Below are 19861 nucleotides of genomic sequence, written 5' to 3'. Positions count from 1 at the left end.
TTATTTATTTATTTATTTATTTTTAACTTCAGAAAGTACAAACACGCTTACATATCTTTACGATATTGTGTATACAACTTCATACAAAAATTTCAAATAAATTACTAATCTTTATTCACTTTTACTTGTATCTTGTAGTGAGTCAATGTAATGTGTCATATCCCTTTTAAAAGAAAGAAAACATGGCATTTTACCTAAAAATGTACATTATTGGATTTGAAATTTACTCACCATTAGGATAAGCTTTGTTATATATGCATGTGTGTGCATAGTTTCTATAAAAACTTTTCTATGAAAAAAGAATTCTCCTCAATATTTTAATATTTTGGTTTTGCCAGACATATTAAAAAGAAAAAAAAGGAAGGATCAAAATAAATCACAAAATGTACAGTTTATGCTGATGATTTTTTTTCTTAGATTTTGTAAAATAATTTTTAAATATTAATTTAAAAAGATGTTTTAGAGTAGGAAAAAATGTGCTGTGCAGGACTGACCGTATCTCATAATCTGATTTTTGGTATTTTGTCAATTAAAAGACAGGTGATTAATAATACAGGTAATTTTCTATGTGTACTGGAGAGTATCAAAACATCTACTCGTATTGTAAATTATTGACTGTACAGCACTGTGAGGCAAACAGCTATACATGGCCCCTGATCAATAGACCAGTGAGTAGAATTTTGGCTTTTTGGAAGTGTGCACTTTTTGCCTGTGTGTCTTCTGACTTGTTGTGTGCCTCACATAAAACAGTAAAACAGAATGAAAAAAACAGAAGGTAAAACACAACGTTGCATTTCCTGCTATGAATAAATCAGTTATACCAAATATCGTTTGTGTTTTAGGATATTTTGTACTATGGAAAAAAAAATCACATGTTGTATTTAACAATGTTCAGGCCAAAAATAACAATTACAAAGTGTCTCCCTTTCTCCAGATGTAGTTGATCACGAATTTTGCATCTGAATTTTGCTTCTTTAGTTTTGCACTGAAGCTCCAGTGATAATTAACTAACAGGTAACTCATGTTTACAGCTGCCAATTTAGTGTCGTGCAACTACATGTCTAAATCATTATACACTCCTCAGCCTTCAAAAGGCATTGTTTATTTCAGTACCCTTATTAAAAAAGTCACACAAACTTCACATGTGAATAATGACACTTCACATGTTTCACATTTTTTTCACATGTAGTGCATGTGTCTTTATTTTAAACCTTTTTCCCCCCATGATCCATTTGTTTCCACATGTTCATTTTCACATATAGAGTATATGGTTTTATTTATTCATTTTGCACATATGATCACCTGTTATTTACATGCTGCATGTTTGCTTGAATTTAAATGTACAGTTTCAGGGCATAACTTGGTACAATGCAACTTCGTGTGCTTTTTCACATTGCTGTGAAAAACATCAATATAAATATGAAATGTATGTGATTTTTCAGTATTGGAAATACCATTTCTATATAAATACAGTAGCTTCATAAAATGCATGCACTTGGGAGTAGGAGTGTATACCTAGTGTATATATTGTGAATAATAATTGATTTATAATCAATTACAATGTAGAATAAATCAATTTATAATCATTAATTGAGCATCAAATTATAATAAATAATAATTGATTTATTATTGTTGCCTTGATTCATTTCAATCGTTGCATCAATCCAAATCATCTGATAGTTACACCCCTACTTAGGAACATATTAGTTAATATTATCTCTTTTAAGAATCAAAACGTCTCTTATGATATATCTCTCTCCTGAGTCGGATCCTTGCACAGAGTGACACCATGCCAGAATTTGTTCCTTACTTTGCACTATTTTGAGTGTTAAGCTTTTGTAGTAATGTGTGAATTCTCAGTGGATGCGCCTATTCACTCAACACTTCTATTATTATACTGTTATATCAATATGATATTATATTATCACTACATTATTATCAGCAACGTTATTATCAACAGTGTACCATGAATCCACACTACACTTGCACCAAAGTACCACGATGTACTGCAATTTCTTTCAGTTCAAAACCATAAGTAGAAATAAAAATAGGCCATTGTTAGTTGTGTATTTCATACAGAAAATCACATTTAACATTTCTTCATTCAGTATTTGAAAATAGCACTTTATATAGCACTTTACATCAATGTGTTTGTTAAAAAGTGATGTTCACAGACCCATTGCCAGGGTCTCATCATTATTAAAGCTTATAAATTCAATAATTCTGTTTATTATTGAGTTGCTAGTGCTTTTAGCCTGTTTGACTGGTCCCTTGAATTGGTTTAACCAGACTTCCAAAACAGATAGGCTGATAAATAATGTAGACTTGGATATAATGTGATTCGTCAGTGAAGATGGACAATATGGACAATCATCATGCCCTAATTCACTTTATTCATTATTTAATAGGCTTATTCTGTGTATGAGCCTGTTAAATAATGAATAAGTGAATTAGGGCATGACGACTGTCCATATTTTTTCCATTTTGACAGATAACAGTGATATAGACTCTTAGGGAAAAAGGGTACTAAATTGTAAACTGTACCTTTCCTTGTCACTTGTTTTTTGTAATATGTACATCTTTCACCTGGAAACATGGATGTAGCATGCCTTTACAAAAACATTTAATGTGCATACCTGGACCGTTGAACTTTAAGTATCACTATGTGCAAATTTCTAGATAAAAGATGCATCCTATGTTACAGAAGGCGTATGTATGTTATACACCTTTACCACGCCAGAGACGAATAATGGTATGGTTTAGTATTCTTCGTATGAATGTGTCTGAGATTACAGTTTGTCAGGGTTTTGTACAAGCGCATGATGATGTAGACACAGTTTCCATGATGCTAAACCGGTAGCTATGCATTTCCATTACTTGTCAGTAACATTAGCCTCAAAGCTCACGTGCAAAACTAAAGAAGCAAACTTCAGATACAAAACATCGGCTGATCGACTACCAAACTGTACTTGTGCTTCACCTGAAAACTTGAATATAATGTACCTTTAAAAATGATTTAAGGTACTTATTTGGACCTTATAGACCACTAATGTACCTTTAAAGCCTTACTGTAAAAGCTAATTAAAGTAACTCTACATGCACCTTCCCAGGCGGAATATCTACAGTAATGATACAGAAGATGTGCCCTTGATGGTTCCACACCAGAGAGAAGGAAAATACAGTTTGGTACCTTTGTTTCTGAGAGTGACTTGCTGAATTTGGGAAGCGGACAATAGCAGAACTGCACCTTTAATTTAACCACCCTGCTGAAAAAAAAGCAATAAAAACTCTCATAGAATTTGTAATGGTTTTAATGGTTATAATGGGAATTGTGTTGGTTTTAATAGTTATAATGGGGATTGTGTTGGTTTTAATGGTTATAATGGGGATTGTGTTGGTTTTAATGGTTATAATGGGAATTGTGTTGGTTTTAATGGTTATAATGGGAATTGTGTTGGTTTTAATGGTTATAATGGGAATTGTGTTGGTTTTAATGGTTATAATGGGAATTGTGTTGGTTTTAATAGTTATAATGGGAATTGTGTTGGTTTTAATAGTTATAATGGGGATTGTGTTGGTTTTAATAGTTATAATGGGAATTGTGTTGGTTTTAATGGCTATAATGGGAATTGTGTTGGTTTTAATAGTTATAATGGGAATTGTGTTGGTTTTAATAGTTATAATGGGGATTGTGTTGGTTTTAATAGTTATAATGGGAATTGTGTTGGTTTTAATAGTTATAATGGGAATTGTGTTGGTTTTAATGGTTGTAATGGGGATCGTGTTGGTTTTAATGGTTGTAATGGGGATCGTGTTGGTTTTAATGGTTATAATGGGAATTGTGTTGGTTTTAATGGTTATAATGGGGATTGTGTTGGTTTTAATGGTTATAATGGGAATTGTGTTGGTTTTAATAGTTATAATGGGAATTGTGTTGGTTTTAATAGTTATAATGGGAATTGTGTTGGTTTTAATAGTTATAATGGGAATTGTGTTGGTTTTAATGGCTATAATGGGAATTGTGTTGGTTTTAATAGTTATAATGGGAATTGTGTTGGTTTTAATAGTTATAATGGGGATTGTGTTGGTTTTAATAGTTATAATGGGAATTGTGTTGGTTTTAATAGTTATAATGGGAATTGTGTTGGTTTTAATGGTTGTAATGGGGATCGTGTTGGTTTTAATGGTTATAATGGGAATTGTGTTGGTTTTAATAGTTATAATGGGAATTGTGTTGGTTTTAATGGTTGTAATGGGGATCGTGTTGGTTTTAATGGTTGTAATGGGGATTGTGTTGGTTTTAATGGTTATAATGGGAATTGTGTTGGTTTTAATGGTTATAATGGGAATCGTGTTGGTTTTAATAGTTATAATGGGAATTGTGTTGGTTTTAATGGTTATAATGGGAATTGTGTTGGTTTTAATAGTTATAATGGGAATTGTGTTGGTTTTAATAGTTATAATGGGAATTGTGTTGGTTTTAATGGCTATAATGGGAATTGTGTTGGTTTTAATGGTTGTAATGGGGATCGTGTTGGTTTTAATGGTTGTAATGGGGATCGTGTTGGTTTTAATGGTTATAATGGGAATTGTGTTGGTTTTAATGGTTATAATGGGGATTGTGTTGGTTTTAATGGTTATAATGGGAATTGTGTTGGTTTTAATAGTTATAATGGGAATTGTGTTGGTTTTAATAGTTATAATGGGAATTGTGTTGGTTTTAATAGTTATAATGGGAATTGTGTTGGTTTTAATGGCTATAATGGGAATTGTGTTGGTTTTAATAGTTATAATGGGAATTGTGTTGGTTTTAATAGTTATAATGGGGATTGTGTTGGTTTTAATAGTTATAATGGGAATTGTGTTGGTTTTAATAGTTATAATGGGAATTGTGTTGGTTTTAATAGTTATAATGGGAATTGTGTTGGTTTTAATGGTTGTAATGGGGATCGTGTTGGTTTTAATGGTTATAATGGGAATTGTGTTGGTTTTAATAGTTATAATGGGAATTGTGTTGGTTTTAATGGTTGTAATGGGGATCGTGTTGGTTTTAATGGTTGTAATGGGGATCGTGTTGGTTTTAATGGTTATAATGGGAATTGTGTTGGTTTTAATGGTTATAATGGGAATCGTGTTGGTTTTAATAGTTATAATGGGAATTGTGTTGGTTTTAATGGTTATAATGGGAATTGTGTTGGTTTTAATAGTTATAATGGGAATTGTGTTGGTTTTAATAGTTATAATGGGAATTGTGTTGGTTTTAATGGTTGTAATGGGGATCGTGTTGGTTTTAATGGTTATAATGGGAATTGTGTTGGTTTTAATGGTTATAATGGGAATTGTGTTGGTTTTAATGGTTATAATGGGAATTGTGTTGGTTTTGATGGAAACTGGAATGGTCTCTGTGGGTCTCCCCTGGTAATTTATTGCCTTCTATCAGTGGCATGTTATGTCTACTGGATACCATTCAGGACCAGTAATGGTAATGGTTTTAATGGTTAACAGCTGATGGTTTGAAGTGGAAACCATTAGAATTTCTGTGATGGTTTCTATGGTTTTATGACTGTTGCTTCGACACAGTGCACGGTGATCAGGTACTGTAGGAGCTGATAGGACACTGTACTGTTTGCGTTGTCGGGATGATGCCAAATGGCAAGTGTTTAACATTTAACAGTGTACACCCGGTGAGCTCACGCGGTTAAACACACACCGCCCCCCACCATCCCTCTCTCTCTCTCTCTCTCTCTCTCTCTCTCTGTTTCTCGCCCTTTCTCTCCCAGAGCAAAGCCAGAAGTTGAGTCCACTGACCGGAGAAGCACGCAGCAGACACAGCAGAGATGATGCCGCCCTCGCACGCGCTCGCCGCCGCTCTCACCGTTCTGCTCGCGCTTCAGCAGTCGGCAGGATTCTGGCTTTTTAACGTCATCTTTCCGCCGAACGCCGGACCGCGCGAGGGGAGCAACAGCACGCCGCCTCTGATCATCGGTAAGCTCCTGGCAAATAAACGGCAGTGCGCGAGCTTCTAATCCATCATAATGAATCAGTTATCTGTGTACAGCAAAACCAGCTTAGAATTTACTGATCAGGTATTAAATTAACTGTTACTGTCAATTTAACTCTTACTGTATAGAATTAACGCCACTAGTGTTAACATCTGCAGTATTAAAATAAACCTCACCTATATTTATTTAACCCCACAGTGCTGCATGAACTTTTATAGCGTTAAATTAACACCAGCAGTGACTAATTAACCCCTACAATTATGAATTAAAACTCAGTTTATTTAACCCCTACTGTGCTGTCTGACCTTTTACAGTGTTAACACCTTCAGTGATTAATTAACCCTTACAATGCTGAATTAACACCTGCAGTACTGAATTAACCCACACATAAAGTATTTAACCCCTATAGTGCTGCATGAAATTTTATAGTATTAAATGACCCTTACAGCGTTGAATTGATGAGTGTTGAACACTCACCATGTTTAACTCCTGTAGTGTTGCTTGAACAGTTACAGTGTTAAATGAACACCAATGAGAATGAATTAACATCTGCAGTATTGAATTAACCCTTACAATATTGAATTAACATCTGCAGTGTTGAATTAACCCTTACAATATTGAATTAACATCTGCAGTATTGAATTAACCCACACAATGTTGAATTAACATCTGCAGTGTTGAATTAACCCTCACAATGTTGAATTTACACCCCCCTAAAATGCTACATGAACCTTTACAGTGTTAAATTAACACTAGATGTAATTAATTAACCTTATGGTGCTGAACTAACTCTCACAATGTTGAATTAACACCCACTATATTTAACTCCTACAGTGTTGAAAAAATATTGCATTGTTAAATGAACACTAACAATAATGAATTAACTGCAGTAACATCTGCAGTAATGAATTAACCCTTGCAATGTTGAATGAACACACAGAATATTTATCTCCTAAAGAGTTGCTAACTTTGATAGTGGTAACACCATCCGTAAATAAACTAACCATTAGAATATTAAATGAAAATCTGCAGTAATGAAATATTCATCAATATATGGAATTAACACCCAAAGTATTTAACCCCTACTGTGCTGCATAAACCCACCAATTATTAAACTGTTAAATTAAAATCACCAATAATGGATTAACTCTTACACTGTGAAATCACAGTATGTAACTCGTAGTGTTGCGTGAACTTATTTTTTTAACAGTGTTACATAAGCAGTAATAAATTAACATCTGTAGTGTTTAATTTTATATTGACACTCAAAGTATATGACCCCTATGGAGCTATATGAACTTTTACAGGGTTAAATTAACACCAGCAGTAATGATTTAACCCTTACACTGTTGAATTACCAACCACAAAAATCTTTAACTCCATTCATTTTTACAGTGTTAAAATAACACTGGCAATAATGAATTAACATCTGAATTAATAACTATTAACCTATATCGTTGCTTAAATTTTACACCGTTAACACAAGCAGTAATGAATTAACATCTGAAGTGTTGAATTAACCCTCATAGTGTTGAATTAACAACTAAAGTATTTAGCTCGTACTTGCATGAACTTGCATGAACTTTTACAGTGTTAAAATAACATGAGAAGTGATTAATTAACCCTTACAATGTTGAATTAACACCAAGATTATTTAACACATATAATCTTGCATGAATTTTTTCAGTGTTGCATTAATACCAGCAGTAATGAATTGACATCTGCAATATAGAACTACAATATAGAACTAAAACCAGTTGAATTAACTCTCACACTGTTGAATTAACTCTGTGTTGAATTAAACTGATACCCACAGAGTTGCATTGTCTCTTACATTATTTAATCGACTCTTACGGTGTAGATTGAATACCTACAATGTTGAATTAAAAGAGGTCATATTGCATTATCTTACAGTATCAGTTTGTGTGGCTTTGAATAACCTTGTATAGTATTTAATCAGCTCTATCAATGTGAGATTCACTCTTTGTGTAGTGTTGAGCACCAACAGTGTTACATTAACACTTACAGCGTTTAAATACGTCTAGCTGAGCGCTAGTTGTCTCTGTAAACAGTTCTTTCAATGCTGCAGGAATGTTGCAAAATTCAGCACTGGGTTTTTACACCCACTCCTTTGACCTTTGTCAAATTGGTGTGATTTTAGTTCCAGGGAATATAGGCAACCGCCTCGAAGCCAAAATAGACAAACCCACGCTGGTCCACTGGCTCTGCTACAAGAAGACCGAGGACTGGTTTCCGCTGTGGATTGACCTCAACATGTTCATGCCCATCGGAATTGACTGCTGGATTGACAACATGAGGTGAGGACACACTTCATAAACTTAATAAAATGGAATAAAAGTGAATAAAGTCAGTCATTTCACTGTTATACCCAAATACAGTGGGACAAAACATTAAGTCTCCAGAACTGTGACAAAACAAACAGAAATAAAACAGGAGCTCTGGATACACAACTTACACATAGTGCAAATAGCATAACAAGACAAATGCAGGCCAGGACATTATTCATAGATGAAGAGAATACACTAATTATACAAAACAACAGAAGAACATAGGCGTGGACTGGCTCTGAAAATGACATATAATTATAAACCAATGTAACGTATTTTTAGTTTTTATAGGACACTTGTGGCTCTTCAAGTAGTCATGTATTTCTCATTAGGCCAGGATACCTCAATCTACACCCGTTAAGGCAGGGGTTCCATGTGGTGTCGCTTATAATCTAAATTAATATTACAAATATCACTCCAACTATGAAAACGGATTTTGTTTGCTATTATTTTGAAAGGGTACTTAGGGTAACGCATTCAAACAAGCCACATTTAATTCTGGTTTAGGCTGTTTTAGTCTTTTTTGTAATCCTGACATGCTGAACTAGCGTAGGAGTTCAGCAATAAAAATAGACAAATTTCTCTGACCAACTACCTCAGCTAGTTCCTCAACAACATCAAATGACTCTGACTCAGTGGAAGAACAGAAGCTAAGAAAATAAACACAACAAAATATGACGAAATGTTTCTAGAATATGGAGTTACAAGCATCACAGCAATTAACCTCCACATCACAGAGAAACCATTTGGGTTTGTTTGCCTAAAAATTAAGGAACTTCTGTCTTACGGGTTCTTTGGTTTATTCAATTAAATTCAATTTTATTATCAGACATTTTCACAAAGCATCTTTACAGAAATCCAGATTTCGATCTCTCATGATATGGCACACCTGGAGCAGAGAGGGTTAAGGGCCTTACTCAAGGGCCCAACAGGTACAGCTTGGTAATGCTGGAGCGTGAACCCCCAACCTTCTGATCAGTAACTCAGAGCCTTAACTGTCAAGCCACCACTGCCCAATGGTGGGACCTGCTGCCGAAACCCAGGATCAAACCAGGGATTTAGGTCTAACGCTCTCCCAGCTGAGCTATTTCGCTGCTATTAACAATTATATATGTTAATTTATTAAAGAATGACATTTGTGGAATATAAGTGAAACAAGTTCGATTCTGTTTTCACTTACGTTATAGTAGCTATAAACAGTTGTTTCCTCACATCCTCTCTTTTTTCTTTCGCTTGATGTTAATAAGAAATGCAGCTTGTCATGTTACAGAGAAACTGCAAGGCGCAAAGTCCTGAAGACTTTCCTGTGGCGGAAAACTTACTGACCATTACAAAGCACTAAGACTGGAGACTCCTTCCATAAATGTTAAATAAATATGTACTTTATGGAGACAAATTCACCATATCAATAATTATACATCTTTTATTTTTTAGATCTGTTTTTATTAGGCTTAGATTATGTGGAGAGTTATAGAAAATGAATCAACATGTTCTGACCAATCTCAGTTCAGAAATTCATCAGTGCTGTAGTATAAATTGCTATAAATATCTACTTATTATAAAATCAATTGGTTTCCCATCCTACAGTTTCAACAGCACCTAGCAGAACGTTTATATTCAATAACCTTCTTTTGAATATATAAAATACACTATATTTTGTATTTATATGTGCTTAATCAATTTACCAACAGCTATTGTCAGAGGTAGGGGAAGGTACAGGGACCAATAAACAATGTAAATTTACCCTACTAGCTTCTTAAACTAAAATTGCAGCGTTAAAACCTGAAGTTAAAACCTGAAAGTACCACCTAAGTGACATGCATTTGTTCCCTCAAATGTATGAAACTGTATAGGTTTAAGGAACCTTGGAAATAAAATTACCATTCTTAATAATCTGCTTTAGTCAAGCACTATTGACTAATTCTTCACACTATGGTGGTAAGTGCTGAGCTAACGTGGAAAGCTTTCCACCAGCAATTAACCTTTTGTTTTTGGAGCCTTCTCCGACATCAACACTGTCAGCAAATGGACTCCAGTTGTCAGCATTTCACACATCCTGTCTTGTGTTGTAGGATCGTGTACAACCGAACGACTCGCAGGACGTCCAACTCTCCTGGTGTGGAAGTGCGTGTCCCTGGATTCGGCCAGACGTATACTATAGAGTTCCTGGATAACAACAATCTGGCAGGTGACTGCTCCGACACCAATATCACTCATTTACAATCAGTGAAAGGGAACCCATTAGATACACTATATGGCCAAAAGTTTGTGGACACCTGACCATCACACCCATATGTGCTTTTGAACATCCCGATCCAGATTTATTCCCACTCTTCTGGGAAGGCTTTCCACTAGATTTTGGAGTGTGGCTGTGGGGATTTGTGTTCATTCAGTTAGTGAGCTCAGGCACTGATGTTGGGTGAGGAGGTCTGGTGTGCAGTCAGTGTTCCAATTCATCCCAAAGGTGTTCAGTGGGGTTGAGGTCAGGGCTCTGTGCAGGCCACTCGAGTTCTTCCAGTCCAGCCTTCTCAAACCATGTCTTCATGGAGCTCACTTTGTCCGCAGGGGCATTGTCATGCTGGAACAGGTTTCAGCCTCTTAGTTTCAGTGAAGGGAAATTGTAATGCTACAACATACAAAAACATTATAGACAACTGCGTGATTCCAACTTTGTGGCAACAGTTTGGAGAACACACACACATATGGGTGTGATGGTCAGGTGTCCATAAACTTTTGGCCATATAGTGTATATTAATCAGTTTGGAAATGTGGCTATAGATGAATGACATAGTAAAAATTTTAATTTTCACAATTTTCCACCTGCCACAAATGTAGTTGAACATCCAAAACATGTTTAGTGTGTATCATTTGCTTCTTTAGCTTTACACTGGAGCTACAACTGGTAATGTTGCTAACAAGTACTAGAAATCTATCTTAGCTAAAATCTTTTCTCCAAGCCAATGCCTAGGTCCAGGGGTGGAAAATACTTGAGTAATTAGTACTTCGTTACTATACTTAATTATTATTTTTGGCGTATTTATACTTTACATGAGTGTTATTGAAATTGGTTACTTGTATTCTTACTTAATTACATTTCAAAGAAAAAAAAAACTTACTGTTTTCTCCTTACATTTTATTTTAAAAGACCTTTAAAATACTTGTGATAAATCTTGAAGGTCTCTTCTTCTTCTCTCATCTAGCCAATGGCTACACTATACATGAATCAAATGGGCTCAGCTTAGTGTGCAATTATTTCAGCATCCAGTCAGGGTTCAAAAACTCAAGAATCGTATCGACCAGCCATTGGCCGTAACCTTTTCAAGCTACACAATGCAGTTAGCGCTATAGCTATCCATGTGCTTTTTAAGATGAAAAAGCAATCAAAGGCGTGTTGAGATAAGTTTATCTAATTTGATAATAATAATAATAATAATAATAATAATAATAAATTTTATTTATAATGCGCCTTTCTTACACTCAAGGCACTACAACAGTATAAAACAACAATAAAAGAAACAACACAACTCCATAATAGCAATCACAATGGCAACACAATAACAACAAAGACAACAACAACTGTAAGATTATAACTTAAAAGCTTCACTAAAGAGATATGTTTTGAGTAACTTCTTAAAACAATCAAAAGACGGAGCATTCCTAATAGGAAGAGGCAGAGAATTCCACAACCTCGGAGCAGTACAAGAGAATGATCTCCCACCCATAGTTTTGAGTTTACAGCGAGGCTGGTACAGAGTAAGAGAACCGGCAGAGCGGAGAGACCGAGATGGTGTGGACACCGAGACCAAATTACAAATATACTCTGGGGCCAGCCCATATACTGCTTTATAAGTTAAGATAAGAACTTGAAAATCAAAACATGATTGAACTGGAAGTAGTTGAGAAAGCACAGGAGTGATATGACTACGGGATGGTGTGTAAGTTAAAACACGAGCAGCTGAATTTTGCACATATTGCAGCCTCTTAATCAAATTTGCAGGTAACCCTGCAAAAAGTGAATTACAATAATCAAGCCTAGATGTTATAAAGGCATGAATAAGATTTTCTGCATCAGGCATGGAGAGAAACAGTCTTATACGTGCAATATTCCGAAGATGATAAAAAGCTACTTTAGTAACATTCTTAAAATGAGTGTTAAAAGTCAGCTGTGCATTAAAAATCACACCCAAATTCCACACCTGCACAGAAGGGAGAACCTGGCAATCATCCACTGTAAGTTTAAAGTTTTTACATCTATTTACAGCAGTAGAAGTGCCAATCAATAGAACTTCAGTTTTTGAACAGTTTAACTGTAGGAAGTTCTGTTTCATCCAGGTCTGTATTTCCAGTAAACAAGCAGATAAAGTTGAAAGTGCTGATATAACATCAGGTTGAGTACTAATGTAAATCTGGGTATCATCTGCATAGCAATGATAGCCTAGACCATGCTTTTGAATAATCTGCCCAAGAGGCAACATATAAATGCTAAAAAGAGTAGGACCCAATACCGACCCCTGAGGGACACCCTGCCGCAATGGAACAGTCTGAGATCTGTTTGCACCAGAATAGACAAATTGAGTGCGTTCTGAAAGATATGATTCAAACCATTTTAAAGCTACACCAGAAAGACCTCCACTTATGTAATCTGTCCAGTAGTATAGTGTGACAAATGGTATCGAATGCAGCACTGAGATCTAACAAAACCAAAATGCCACAAGCCCCAGAATCTGCTGCAACAAGGAGATCATTCATTACCCTCAAAAGGGCAGTCTCCGTACTATGTCCAGACCTAAACCCTGATTGAAAAGGTTCCAGTAGTCTGCTCGCAGAGAAATGATTTTGTAGCTGACCAACTACCACACGCTCAAGAACCTTAGCAACGAATGGCAAGTTTGAAATAGGCCTATAATTAGACATGTCGGCAGTATCGCTCCCAAATATTTTAAGAACTGGTTTAACTGCTGCTACTTTAAGTGCTGGGGGAACAATCCCTGAAACAAGTGAAGTGTTGACAATCGCTTTAATATGAGGAATAATAATAACATACCTGATAACATTACCTGGCTATAATTAACTGTTAGCTTGTGTTTTTTTAATACCAGGTTAGACTAGTTAAATTCTAGCTAATGGTAAATATTGCAAACAAATGGCAAAATGCTTAATTGTTTAACAACTGAAATAGTCTTGTAACAGCTTTAGATAAGTAATAAAAGATACTTTTCACATTAAAACATGATCATCAATTAAAAACAGTTACTTTTTCATACTTGAGTTCTTTTAAAAGTAGCAACTTTTTACTTTCACTTGAGTATTTTTTTATTCTATACTTCCATTTTTAATTCAGTAAGATTTTGACACTTTATTTATACTTTCACTGAAGTGTAATTTCTCACTATTTTGTTCACTCCTGCCCAAACCTTGATATACATGCTTTATACACCATTGCTAAAATACATAATACTATTTTTAAATATTGTGATATTACCGAATAACTGTGGTTTAATGAAGATATTTCTGGTAAGCATGTTCAGTGAGACAGCCTTCCATTACACCACACAGATTGAATAGCAAACACGTCTAGTCTGACTGATTACCTTTGAGGTAAGAGAATATCTATGTAAGATAGATATTTACCCAAACCATCTTCTTGAGATTGGTGAACTGTGAAAGTTAATTCTGAATTACATTTGTCATTGATGATGAATTTAAATTGAACAGAACGAGTCCAATCCTGTGTTCAGCTCTGAGATTCTCCCCCTCTCTCCTTCCCTTCTGACATCCTTCTGTTTGTAGGTTATTTTCACACCATGGTTGAACATTTGGTCAACATTGGATATGTGCGCAACAAGACGGTTCGAGCAGCACCGTATGACTGGAGGATTGCCCCAAGTGAGTCATATATAGATGATATCATATACAGATGATAAATTTGACAGTGTAAGATTATCTAAAACACTCGCACTCATATTTTGTGTTTCATTGTCTAGTGACCCCTTAAACTGGTAGGTCCAAATTTATAGTTCCTCATTCTCATTACTACATAGCATTCCTATTAATTTTGCTGTAGTTACCAAATAATTCATAGTAGTTTCTGAACAATATGCTTTAGGATGAATATCAAAATGGATATTACCCTGGTGGTGGCACGGTGGTGCAGTGGGTAGTGTTGCAGCTTTATACAGGGTCCCCAGTTCGTTCCATATCTTGGGTTACATAAGGTCTAGATTACGAGACCACGTGAGCCGATATAACCCTATCTATTCTCCTGCCTTGTGCCCAGTGTTCCTGGGATTGGCAGGATCCACTACGATCCTGACCAGGATAAAGCAGTTACTGAAGATGAATGAATATTATCCTGGTCATAGCCATGGTGGATTTATCCTGGGAACACTGGGCATGAGGCGGGAATACACCCTAGATGGGAAGCCAGTCCATCACTGAGCACCACACACACATTTACATACATTCACACACTCATTCACACCTATGGACAAATTAGCATAGCCAATCCAACTACACACATGTTTTTGGAAGGTGGGAGGAGACCAGCGAACCCAGAGGAAGCCTACACAGACATGAGGAGAATATGCAAAACCCAGCACAGACAGTAACCTAAGTACAGGATCAAACCAGAGCTCTTGGAGCTGTGAGTCAGTAATGCAACCCACTGCACCAACATGCCATCAGCTGGGAGTTTACAGGGTTAATTGTCATGGAAACTGGACTTGTAGTAGTTTGTTTGTCCAATCAACTAATCAGTTCAACAGATCAAAACATAGACATCAATGACATTTATAATTAGTCACTTGTTCTGAGGACTTCATTAGTCCTATTGATGCAGAATTGATGAAGAACCTCAGATGAGTGATGAAAACTAAAGTAAAAGTGGTGTGTTCCAGATGAGCAGGCTGAGTATTTCGCACGCCTGAAGGGCCTTGTGGAGGAGATGCATGATGAGTTCAAGCAGCCTGTCCACCTGCTGGGACACAGCATGGGCAGCCTTTACATCCTCTACTTCCTCACCCAGCAAAGCCAGGCCTGGAAAGATCGCTACATCAAGAGCTTCATCTCACTGGGAGCGCCGTGGGGTGGAGCTGTGAAGCCCCTCAGAGTTTTAGCATCAGGTAACTAAAACAAGCCGTTATTATTATTAGCTGTAATTTAGATCATAGGTTGAGACTCAGGGTTTGTTCTGTTATTGCACTCAACACACCAGCGTGGTAAAGATGAGGAATATGTTAGGAATTGGCAAAATTGGCATCTATTGTATGAACTAGCTTATGTTAGTATTTACTACTTGTATTTTGTCTGCTTTTGTGTAACAGTCCACAAGTGGACTGTGTTTGACTGCTGTAACAATTTTAATTTTCTGATCTTATCCATCGATTCATCCATCCATCCATACCTCCATACATTCATTTATGTATCTATCTGCCCACTTGCCTACCTGTCTATTTCTCTGTCTGTCAGTCTCTCTCTCTCTCTCTCTCTCTCTCTCTCTGTGTATCAGTGGATAGATTGGTGGGCTTTTGAACCAGCTGATAGTTGCCTTTTCTCATGCATCACAAATATCCTGCTAACCTTTATCATTTTCTTTTGCGATTAACTTTTTTCCTGTTTTTATCTGATATTTTTGATATCCTCTTTATTACCTGATTTCAGAAGCTGTTAACTCTATAAACATTGTCATTAGGCCATATATCTAGCAGTGCTTTTGTTTCTGTCATTTGTCTCACTTTCCATCTTTAATTCTGACAGGTGAATAGTGAAAGGTTAAATGTATCACAAAATCAGTAGAAGTAGGGGGAGACTGGGGATGGTTATAACAATGGTTTAGTTGTAACAGGACCAGTTGCACCAGTCAGGGATAAGCTACAGTCACATGATCACTCTTGCACATGCCCAGGATCCTGATCTCACATCTGCAGTTTCATGGCTGTGTAAGCAAATTAAAAAAGTTCTTCTAATGCAAATTTCATAGTGTGTGCTTCACTATTTTTGCTTATTTCCTCTTATTGTTGCAATGTACCCCAGCTACTGTTACAACTTTTGTAACAGTGGAATTCTTTGTATTTCACATCAATTCATGAAGCCTGTGATATTATAAAAGAGGATGACTGCTATTTGTAGTAGACAAATGTAGGCACTTTGTAGCTACATTTGAGAGATCTAATATCAAAACTCTTAGAGTTACAGGTGCTAAGATCATCCGTCTCCCCTAAACAAAGTATCCTTATATAACAGTGTACGCAGGACTTTGGCAGCTTGTCCTGGGGCTTAAATTAAACCCAGTGAAAAGGGACCAGAAACTCTGGAGCCAAGTTAAAGCACCAGGTTTAGCCCACAGTAGAAACAGGGTACTATGGCTGACTTATGAGTATGAAGAAGAATCTAGCCAGACTCTGACACTGATTTTAGTGTTTTTGATTTTCCCTCACTCCTCAGGTGACAACGATGGCATACCGCTGGTGTCCTCCATCAAGATCCGCGAGGAGCAGCGCATGACCACTACGAACCCCTGGATGATCCCATCCGAGGACGCGTGGCCTGAGGATCATGTCTTTATCTCCACGCCATCCTTCAACTACACCCTCCAGGACTACCGCCGCTTCTTCAGCGACATCAACTTTGAAGACGGTTGGTACATGTGGGAGGACACGAGGAACCTCACAGCAGGCCTCCCCACCCCCGGAGTCGAGGTCCACTGTTTCTATGGTGTAGGTCGACCCACACCCGTCACCTACATCTATGACGAGCAGTTCCCAAACAGCGATCCCGTGGACTTTCTGTATGAGGATGGGGATGACACGGTGGACAGCCGCAGCATGAGCTTGTGCAAGCGCTGGATAGGCGAACAGGAGCAACCGGTGTATGTGACCGAATTCAGTGGCATGGCACACCTCGACATTGTCTTCAACCACAACGTCCTCAATGCCATCCAGGAGATCCTAGAGGGAATGGTTCCAAAGGATGAGACTGTCCGTACTGTTTTTGTCAAGCAATCTCAGCCGCGCAAACTTATCGACCAGAGCCCTTAAATAAAGCTCAATTTGCAGCTTGATTTCATAAATGCATAGTGTTTAACTTTAAAGCTGCCTAAGAGAGTTGATGTCCATTAGGACGTAAGACTGAGGCAAAGGAGGTCCTTTACCATGTGTACTTTTGTGTATATATTCACAAACATAACCAGAAGATATGAAATGCCTTTGCAGTTTGTATAGGATACACAGATTCTACAGTATGTACAGATTAAATATATATCATCAGTTGGAAGCACTCACTCACTTTACATCCATCATCGCTTGTCCTTCTTTCAGCCTCGGTTTTGCTAAATATGACTCACTGTCACCGCCTGCTGGAGAAAAACACTGCTGGGCAATTTTAAGATCAATATTTTTCAATATATTAATATAGATCGTAAAGTTTAATATCTATTCTACGAAATCTATTTTACAATCAGTACTTTGGTCTTCCTAGTATTAGAGTATAAGTGTTTTTATTTTTAGCAGCACTAATTATTGGTACACTACTCAACCATTTGTACATTTTTTTTGTACACAAATATAAAGTACATTTATGACAAAGAATGAATTAACCGAGAATGCATGTTATTGTTGGATTCTACTGTATATATAAAGGAATTTTGAAAGCCAACACATTTTCATGCCTCTTTTTTATGCAGCCATCTCAAATGTCTTAGTCACATTTATACATCTGCATCACCAGCGTGGATGAGCAGAGACTACAAAATTACACCGGTCTAAATATCAGGCCTCACCAGTGCTGTTATCACTCCACCAACAGCTGGTGTGTTGTTCTTGTGGTGTTCAAGCAACCCTTGACCTGATCTGAGGGCTCAAAGTCTGGTGTACATCAGCAGAAAAGTCGATTTTCCAAAAACATGCTTCGTAATGTTTTCTCTTAAAACATGCTCACATTTGAAAGAGCAGATCAGATGATTGAAGGTCAGCTAACAAATAAACATATGCAATATAATAATGATTAGTGCAAAAGGTGACTACATGAGGCAAACTTGTATGAGTGTTCCAGGAGTTTTCCTGAATGCAATATATATATATATATATATATATATATATATATATATATATATATATATATATATATATAGATATATAGATATATATATATAGATATATATAGATATATATATATATATATATATTATACATAATTCATAGTCAGGTTGTCAGATCCAAAGCACTTTATTATTAATAATATGTAATCTGCAATGGCATTTTTTCAGTTTAACATTTTTTCATTGACATGTTGGTCTATTTCATCTTTGGTGAACAGTTTCCTACTTTACCCACAATGCCATTTGATTCCCTGCTGATAGTGGCACCAGCAAGATTTAGCCTTTGCTTCATCTCAGCCCAAAGACAGTGATGCAGCAGCACTTTAGTCCTTTAGGCTATCCAGCTTGCTCACCTCCACATCTGTATACTTGGCTCCAACAGATCAGCTCCCAGAGCTTCAACTTTCATGCTATTACCTCCATCAAAGCTTGTTTTTAGGAGCTAGCAGCAAAACCTGACTGTTATTACTTATCTCTGAGATAAGAAACTGGACAATTTAAGATTCTCTTTTCAATCTTCAGTTTCCTGTTATTGGCTGACAGAAGTGGAACCAGATGTGGTCTTCTGCTGTTATAGCACATCTGCCTCAAGGTTTGACCTGTTATTGGAGTGGTTATTGGAGTTTCTGTCCTGTCAGCTCTGCCAGTCTAGCCATTCTCCTCTGACCTCTCTAATCAACAAAGCCTTCTGCCTGCAGAACTATTACTCACTGGATGTTTTTTGTTTTTTTTAAACATTCTGTATGAACTCTAGAGTCTGTCATGCATAAAAATCCCACGAGATCAGCAGTTTCTGAAATACTCAACTGGTTTTTCTGGCACCAAAAAACATGCCACAGTTAAAGTCACTATGATCACACTGAGATATACAGTACTGTGCAAAAGTATTAGACACCCTATTTTTTTTTTAATACAAACATTGTTATAGATTTTTATTTTATGACTTCTACATTATTAATTCAGTACAAAAACATTTTAGATTTCCAAACTTTATTTTTCCAGCACAAAATTAAATGTTACAGAAAAATGTTTGTATGTCAGTAAAGAAAGCAGCATATTACATAAGAGACACTTTTGAGACAAAAAAACATAATGAAGGCTGCTGGGTTTTGCTGCAAAAATAAGAAGCAAGTGTGACAGTCAAAGTCTCCAGAAGAACTGTGGCTGCTTCTGCAAGATGCTCAGTAACACTTACAGCTCATTTCCTTATAAAAGTGCACACATTGTACCTGAGACTACTATTTTTTTTTTAAAGCGAAGGATCGTCACACCAAATATTGACTTTGTTTTATTTATTATTGTTTACTGCTCTTTATAGTATTTTTTTAAATGTAGAAACATTTAATTTCATTATTTTTGAAGGCATCTTCGCTCTACAGCATTTCTTTGATTTCTTTCATGTGCCACAAAGACTTTTG

The 19861-nt window shown here is 36.3% G+C and overlaps 1 protein-coding gene across 1 annotated transcript; it reads left to right on the top strand.

Moving 5' to 3' along the window:
- Window positions 1-5733: 5733 nt before the first annotated feature.
- Window positions 5734-18001, top strand: lcat (lecithin-cholesterol acyltransferase). Its single transcript, XM_026946400.3, has 6 exons — window positions 5734-5985; window positions 8164-8320; window positions 10423-10538; window positions 14141-14236; window positions 15247-15471; window positions 16793-18001. Exons 1-6 carry the CDS (start codon window positions 5838-5840, stop codon window positions 17383-17385), a joined length of 1335 nt encoding a protein of 444 aa, XP_026802201.2. The 5' UTR covers window positions 5734-5837; the 3' UTR covers window positions 17386-18001.
- The last annotated feature ends 1860 nt before the right edge of the window (window positions 18002-19861 follow it).

This window comes from Pangasianodon hypophthalmus, chromosome 7, assembly GCF_027358585.1.
Source record: "Pangasianodon hypophthalmus isolate fPanHyp1 chromosome 7, fPanHyp1.pri, whole genome shotgun sequence".
Lineage (NCBI taxonomy): Eukaryota > Metazoa > Chordata > Actinopteri > Siluriformes > Pangasiidae > Pangasianodon > Pangasianodon hypophthalmus.
Note: the sequence above shows the minus strand (reverse complement) of the source record. Positions and strands in the feature narration are given on the sequence as shown.